General features: G+C 36.3%; 1 protein-coding gene across 1 annotated transcript; it reads right to left on the bottom strand.

Moving 5' to 3' along the window:
* Positions 1-932: 932 nt before the first annotated feature.
* depdc4 (DEP domain containing 4) lies at positions 933-8,599 on the bottom strand. The gene is made up of 9 exons (XM_067392338.1): positions 8,441-8,599; positions 6,318-6,723; positions 4,803-4,954; positions 3,179-3,371; positions 2,866-3,092; positions 2,635-2,777; positions 1,654-1,779; positions 1,485-1,563; positions 933-1,396 (listed from the first exon to the last, which is right to left on the bottom strand). The coding sequence occupies exons 1-9, from the start codon at positions 8,514-8,516 to the stop codon at positions 1,197-1,199; spliced, it is 1,602 nt and encodes a 533-aa protein (XP_067248439.1). The 5' UTR covers positions 8,517-8,599; the 3' UTR covers positions 933-1,196.
* Between the last annotated feature and the right edge of the window lie 189 nt (positions 8,600-8,788).

Genomic DNA, 8,788 nt, shown 5'->3' with positions numbered 1-8,788 from the left:
AAAAAGTAACTCTGATATATGATATTTTGTTAAAAAATATATTTATATATATATAAAATATTTAATTAGATATATATATCTGTAAAAGTAATGCATCACTTTACTAGTTACTTGAAAAAGTATTCTGATTACAACTTGAGCTAGTTGAAATGCATTATGTCCAACATTGATGGATCACTGATCACATTAACCATAAACCAAACCTAATCCTAACCCTATAGTAAGTACATGTAGTTAATTATTATTACTCAGTACTTAAATGTATAATTACACTGTAACAAGGACACCTTAAAATAAAGTGTAACCCACATTTCTTTAAGGTTAAAGGATTAGTTCACTTTCATATTAAAATTTCCTGATAATTTACTCACCCCCATGTCATCCAAGATGTTCATGTCTTTCTTTCTTCAGTCGAAAAGAAATTAAGGTTTTTGATGAAAACATTCCAGGATTATTCTCCTTATAGTGGACTTCAATAGACCCCAAACGGTTCAAGACCGTTACAGACCCCATTACAGTTTCAGTGCAGCTTCAAAGGGCTTTAAACGATACCAGACGAGGAATAAGGGTCAACTGCATTCCATTCTTCAAAAAGCTTATGCTGTATGTCTTACACCTTCCCTATTCAACTTATGGAAAAAACGGAACTGGTGCCGCGTCCGTTCTATAATTTGAATAAGGAAGGCACATACAGCATAAGTGTTTTGAAGAATACAGAAAGCAGTCTGGCGGAAGCACTTCTGAGACGATCATTTGTGTTTATAAAGCACATACATATACATATACAACTGGTATTATTTAAAGCTCTTTGAAGCTGCATTAAAACTGGAATTTTGACCTTCAACCGTCTGGAGGCCATTGAAGTCCACTATATGGAGAAAAGTCCTGGAATGTTTTCATCAAAAACCTTAATTTCTTTTCGACTGAAGAAAGAAAGACATGAACATCTTGGATGACATGGGGGTGAGAAAATTATCATTTGAAAGTAAACTAATCCTTTAATAACCCTAATCTTTGGATAGCTATATTAGGTGGAATGCAGGAGCATTCACACAGTCTGATTAAGACAGTCGGATGAGCTTCAAAATGCCTTTAACTAATAAAAACAAGTTTAACAAACAACTCTACCTGATATAATTCTATAAGCCGGATTGATAAAAACCTATAAACTCTTTTTATCCAGTGTTCATTACTTTCTAGAATGTAGAGAAGAAGTGCTGGAGAAAAATCCCTGGGTGATGTTTCTGGAACTGCTTGGCCAGTCGTCTCTTTTGTTTGACGGACAGGCCATCGCTGTGAGCAATATGGTGCATTAACTGCTTTAAACTGTCAAGAGTGGCCTTATCTTTGTTATCCTCATACTGCTGGAGCGACACCTGCTGGCAGAATGTGAACACTGCAAAGGCAAAAGAAGTAGCTTCAGAAGATGGTAAATCAAATCAATGTGTAAATCAGTTTTATAGGGAGACTGTGAGTAAACTTACGTGCTACATTATCTAGATCTCTCCCTTGCTGCAAAGTTTGTAGTGTCTTCCTCACAGCCTCAATCAACGATAAGGGTGTCTAGATATACAGGTATGAAAGAAAATTATTTCAACATTCAGTGATTTGCACAGAATTTTCAAAGATAATGTATTTGTAAAAAGGGCATACCTTAAAGAGTTGTGTGCGATTATCCATGAGGAACAGCAGTAGCTGCTCACATTGGACACGAGTCATTTCTTTACTCTGAATCACAGCCTTCACAAACGTCTTGCTAACCAAAGCACGGTTCTCGGTCTGTTTCAACACAAATGTGCCTGTGCATTTATAGTACGCATTCACACTTTTTTTTTTTCTTAATTCAAACATGTTAAAAATGGATTTACAGTGAGATTTTAAGATTTCTTTAAAGAAATTAATGTTTTTCTTCAGCATGGATGCATTAAATTGATCAAAAGTGACAGGTATATATTGTTACAAAAAAAATAATTTAAAATAAATGCTGTTCTTTTAGAACTTCATATTAATCAAACAATAATATATCACAGTTTTCACAAAAATATTAAGCCGCACAACTGTTTCGAACATTGATTAATAATAATAAATGTTTCTTGAGCAGCAAATCAGCATATTGAATGATTTCTGAAGGATGACACTGAAGACTGAAGTAATGATGCTGAAAATTCAGCTTTGCATCACAGCAATAAATTACATTTTATAAACTTATTAAAATAAAAAATGGGTATTTTAAATTGAATTAATATTTCACAATATTACTGTTTTTATTGTATTTTTGCTCAAATAAATACAGCCTTGGTGAGCAAAAGAAATTTTTGAATGGTAGTACATAATAGTACATAATAATATAATTGTATAATTATTATTATAATTAGGAACGAATATATATATATATATATATATATATATATATATATATATATATATATATATATATATATATATATATATATATATATATATATATATATATATATATATATATATATATATATATAGGAGAAATTGATCTTTGAAATTGATAATTTATCTGATCATTGATGATTTATCTAAGTATTTTCTATGCCGATACAGTGAATGGTTGCAATCAATCAGTCTCCTGTGATTGTTTATACAGATTGAACTCTTGATCACCTGCTTGTGCAGTCTGAAAGCTTCATTATCTGCAGCGGCTGCCATAAAACCCAACAGTCTGCGTAACTCGTCTCTACTCGTGGACTCCAACAGCTGTAGACAGAGCTGAGCTGCTCTCAAGGCATCCTGACTTCTCCCACAATCTACACACAAAGATCATTCTAAATAACACAGAAAGAATGAACAGCCTCTAACACAAATGACATTAAGCCCATTGTGTTGTACATTTACCCAAAAGATGTAAGACTCCAGTCTGGATGTCAGTGTAGCGGCCTGACAGTAGTGGAGGTCTCTCTGGGCTGTTGTAATATTTAGCAATGGTGTCGAACAGCAGTCTCTTATGCTTTCCCTCCCCAGATGCTGCATTTTGTTGGATGAGCTGCTCACTGGCAACCACGATTAACTGATCTGGGAACAGCTCAAGGCAATCCACTGCTGCCAACAGCCAAGGGTCCAACCTTCAAAGAGATGAATGACACACACAGGTGAACCCAGATAAAAACCATGAATCTGAATGTGATGGCACTGAGCACTGTGCACTGACTCATGCAGGTTGAGACTCTCTGAGACTTCACGATCCACACAGGTGTTGGAGATGACCAGGTCACCATGGTTGCGCAGAGATGAGCGCAGGGGCTCTGGTTTGGCAGGTGAGGTCAGAATACAGTCCAGCATGGAGATCTCAACCACTTGTAGCAACTGAAGTAACGTATGCTGCCTCCAAACGTCCCGCACCACTGAGATGAACACAAGAAGAGAAGAAATAGAAAGGGCTGTTCACATAGGGCATGGTCATGCATCCTTCTGATTTCTGATTTTTGTTAAAAAAAAGTGTTTAAAAATTTAGTTTGAGAATTGAGAAACATGTTTAATATTCTAAAACTCAACTTGTATATGGAACAAAAACACTAACTTTTTTTTTTTTTTTTTTTTGGGTAAGTGTTCTATTTTGATTGTTTTTATTTTAAAATTATTATTATTATTAGAATTTAATGAATTATAAGCTTTTCATCAACACACAAAACACCCTGAAGATCCCTTACAAAGTTTTCTGTACAGTATTCTGTTATTAAAAAATAATAAGTAAAACAATACAATGATCATCGCAATAATAAATGTCTCAGATATTAATATTTTACACTGTTTAATAGTTTTAAATTTTGAAAATAAGACAGGCAGGCCATATTAGACCACTTTAGACCCCAATAAATCTCATCAATCTACCTAGAAACTGCACCAGACAACGTTAGACCAGATTAAACCACATAAAACCAAATTAAACCTCAATAGACCTTTAAGAAACCATTAAGTAACAGATAAGACCCATTGGATCTCACCAAAGCCCAGATAAACCACTTTAGACCTGTCAGAACCCATCACACCACATCCAACCACCTTCAAGAAACCATGTTAGACTCCACTTAAACCTTTTAGATCCATTTAGATCTCAGCAGACCAAATCAGACTCTATTAGACCACAATACACTATATCAGAACCCCAAAAGAACATTTCCTTCTTTGTTTGAACCTCTTTAGACCCATTCAGATCTCAACAGAGACCAAATCAAATTAGAAAATCCTAAAATTAAAAATCAGAAACAGCCATAGTTTTGCCCTGTGATGTAAACTAAAGGCAATATGAAAAGGCCACACCCTTAAAGGTGCTCTAAGTGATCCTGGGTGGAGTAACTTCCTGTTGACGTTCGAAGTGTTGTCAAACAAAACAGAGGCAAGCTAGACCCTCCCTCCTCCTCCTCCCCCTCCCCCTCCCCTCCGTGCTTCCTGAAACAGTCATGAACGTGCATTTAAAATCATTCTTGTCAGTTATTGGCTGGATTATGTTTATTATGATTCGTGGTCCAGGCTGCACCAGTTTGTTTTTGTTGCCATTTTTGGAGCTTGTGGCGACTACAGAGACCGCGATTTTTTTACAGTGTGTTCAGGGGACAGGCAGCTAGCGGATAGTGAAAAATGCCTTTAATACCTTTAAAAAAAGCTCCATCAAACTTATTTACATATTAATGACATTAACACAGTGACAATATTTATTTCAAACAGGTCTGATAAGTGAATACAACACATTTTGTATGGTCAAAAGCCTTTAAATGCAAATGCTATGAAAGGCAGAAATTATGTTCTTTAAAAATCTAAATTATGAGCAGTTTCACCTTTTTTTGACAGGAAACTGTTGGAAATGGCTGCACGATGTAGATCAGAGGGCACAGATGGGTGCAGGTTAATATTCTTCAGTAGTCTCTCCACTCTTCTGTCTGTTGATCCAAGAACCAAAGGATTGGAGATCGTCTGCATTTCCCCAAACCTACAAACAAACAATATAAAACCTTAAAGGGTTAGTTCACTCAAAAATGAAAATAATGTCCTTTATTACTCACTCTCATGTCGTTCCACACCCGTAAGACCTTCATTCATCTTCAGAACACAAATTAAGATATTGTTGATAAAATCCGATGGCTCAGTGAGGCCTCTATTGAGAGCAAAGCTATTCAAACTCTCAAGGTCCATAAAGGTACTAAAAACATATTTGAAACAGTTCATGTGAGTACAGTAGTTCTATCTTAATAAGTGACAAGAATACTTTCTGTGCACCAAATTTTTTTTTAAAAATTAAAAAAATAACTTTTCAACAATATATAGTGATGGGCCAAATTTAAAACACTGCTTCATGAAGCTTCTGAGCTTTATGAATCTTTTGTTTCAAATTAGTGATTTGGATCTCCTATCAAATGGCTAAACTGCTGAAATCACGTGACTTTGGCGCTCCGATTCATTAAGCTCTGAAGCATGGCCCATATAGATATTGTTGAAAAGTCTTTATTTTGTTTTTTGGCACACAAAAAGTATTCTTGTTGCTTTATAATATTTGTATTGAACTATTGAACTTACATGAACTGTTTCAAATATGTTTTTAGTACCTTTATGGACCTTGAGAGTTTCAATGGCTTTTCTCTCAATAGAGGCCTCATTGAGCCATCGGATTTCATCAACAATATCTTAATTTGTGTTCGGAAGATGAACGAAGGTCTTACGGTTGTAGAACGACATGAGGGTGAGTAATAAATTACATTATTTTCATTTTTGGGTGAACTAACCCTTTAAATTCTGCAAATTAAACTTTTAGGCCCTGTTTCCACCTGGTATTAAGATGCGTTTTGGTCGATCGGATCACAAGTGGATGACGCTAAATAGAGGTATAAAAGTTTTGAGCTTGTCCATTTTCGACCGCTTCCAGAGGTAGTTGAAAACGCATTTGACCGGATTGCTTTCGTAGTGGAAACGCTCATGTGGTCGAATGTGTTCAAACAGCCACTAAAGACTTACTCTCTGCCTACTGACACAATAAACATTATTTAAAGCGCACTAGCCAGACGGGATTTAAACTTTGTCGGCTGAAGACCCCAGTTTGGATTGAAGACGAAAAATGTACCAAGCACAATGTTCTCTCACCATTCCTGATTTCTAACACGGTGTTCAGCGTGGTCTTGCGGCTGTCAGATATGCTCTGTGTATTTTTTCCCGTAGTCTTTGGTGCGTTCATATGTAAATTGCATAAATTAAACGTGTATGTGTCTCCCTTGTCCACTTGTGATCCAATCGACCGAAAAGCATCTTAATACCAAGTGGAAACAGGGCTCTAGATGTACCAATGATACAAACGTAATTACCTTGAAGCGGTCTTCCTCTTTCCAGTTTGTTTGTCTGGTGTCTGGTTCTCATAGCCACTGTATCTCTTTTTGGCCAATCCATCCAGGAAGCGGTACAGGCTGCAGCTGGAATCCTCAAAGGTCATTTCTTTTTCTCGTCTGAAGAGCTTCATCCCAATGGGTTCAAACACTCGAGACTCCATTAAAGCTTGGCAGAGTCTCGCAGCTTTGAGACGGGACACTTCGCTGGAGCAGAAATAGATGTTCTGCATGAGGTGGCTCAGAACCACGTCCACTGCATCAGAGCCAGTGAAGCAGTCATGATGGATGCGCAAGTGCTGTCTGCGGGGTCGGAGCTCCACCTGCGTCCGCAGGGCCTCAATGATGTTCTGCCACAGCTGAGTGGCCCTGAAGGGCCCAGAGAAACCTGAAGGACATCAGGACAAGATGATGAAGTCTTCAAACATGAACAAAAAGTACCAATAAACACGTTTACTGGGCATGTTCCATGGTAGTACCATGCTTGCTCTTGCTTACAAATAGAGTGCTTATTACATATATACCATACTTTAAAAGAATCTACTTAAAGGGTTAGTTCACCCAAAAATGAAAATTCTGTTATTTATTACTCACGCTCATGCCGTTCCACACTCGTAAGACCTTCATTAATCTTCGGAATGCAAATTGAGATATTTTTGTTGAAATCCGATGACTCCGTGAGGCCTGCATAGGGAGCAATGACATTTCCTCTCTCAAGATCCATTAATGTACTAAAACTGATATTTAAATCAGTTCATGTGAGTACAGTGGTTCAATATTAATATTATAAAGCGACAAGAATATTTTTGGTGCGCCAAAAAAATAAATAAATAAATAAATAACGACTTATTTAGTGATGACCGATTTCAAAACACTGCTTCATGAAGCATCGGAGCATAAATGAATCAGTGTTTCGAATCATCGGTTCAAAGCGCCAAAGTCACATGATTTCAGCAGTTTGGCGGTTTTTACACACAATCCCAATCATGATTCGACACGCTGATTCATTACGCTCCGAAGCTTCCTGAAGCAGGAGTTTTTTTTTAAATCGGCCATCACTAAATAAGTCATTATTTAGTTTTTTTGGTGCACCAAAAACATTCTCGTCACTTTATAATATTGATATTGAACCACTGTACTCACATGAACTGATTTAAATATGTTTTTAGTACATTAATGGATCTTGAGAGTGGAAATATCATTGCTGGCTATGCAGGCCTCACGGAGCCATCGGATTTCAACAAAAATATCTTAATTTGTGTTCCGAAGATTAACAAAGGTCTTATGGGTGTGGAACGACATGATGGTGAGTAATAATGACAGAATTTTCATTTTTGAGTAAACGAACCCTTTAAATTTAAACTGAATATAATGTTCTTGGACACTTAATTGCATGTTAATTCCAATTACAGACCATGTAGAGGAGTATAAAGGAACATCAGGTAGAGTATAACCAAAGACTACAGAATAACTTATGACTTTGGTATAACCAGTATGAGAAATCTGAACTGTGATCTTATTTGTGGAAAACTTATCAAAACGTTCACAAATAGATATAGAAGGCTTAGGGAAAAGTTTAATAGGAAGATTTAGCACAGTGTGAATGGTGGAAAAAAAGAACATGAGGTTTATTTTTATATTTATATATTTTTAAAATACTTTTAAGATATTAAGTACAGTACAAGTGCACATTCAAAACAATTAAGCTCAATTGTTTTCACAATGGATGGTATTATCATCTGATATATCACTATACCTTTCGAACACTTTTATACTTTGTGTCTTTATAAACAGTATGATAATGCGGAATCAGTATAACGTTAATTATGACGCAAACACATCACCATAGAAATATTGGGTTCAATTACAATCATAGAAATCAGCTGGTTTGAAACGTGTTACTTAATCCAAGATACTGATGAATTCCATCACAGTTGAAACATAATAAACATAATGAAAACACGGTAAAAACTGCTGAATAGCCTCATACGGATGTTGATTTCATTTAGGCTAGTTCGTTATCAATCTGGTGGAAATATACAGGTAACATATAAAATCAAATTGTACACAAACATGAATACTTCATATTAAGCGTTTGTTTGTACCTGACAGTTGTTTATTCTCTCTGAAACAGGTTTGGCTGTTCAGTCTTCTGAACCGCGGAGTCAAATCCACCGCCATCGCGGCATCGGAAATGGCGTCATACGCTCATTCGGTGACGTACATCGAAGCTCTGATCTGAGATCAGCTGCAGTTATGTGAGACCGAATTCACATTCTGCGCGTTTGCTTGAACGATTCTGATCCTAGAACCCTGTGCTGTACTATCTCTACCGTATGAACTCACACGCAGTTACAACGCAGCTACTGTGGAAAAATAAGATGATCGCGATTAGATTTATCGGTACTCTAGATTTTGCTGCAGAAATAAAATACTTCCCTTTATTTTATTAT

The sequence above is a fragment of the Chanodichthys erythropterus genome, chromosome 8 (genome assembly GCF_024489055.1).
Source record: "Chanodichthys erythropterus isolate Z2021 chromosome 8, ASM2448905v1, whole genome shotgun sequence".
Classification (NCBI taxonomy): domain Eukaryota; kingdom Metazoa; phylum Chordata; class Actinopteri; order Cypriniformes; family Xenocyprididae; genus Chanodichthys; species Chanodichthys erythropterus.
This window is presented reverse-complemented; position numbering and strand designations above follow the sequence as displayed.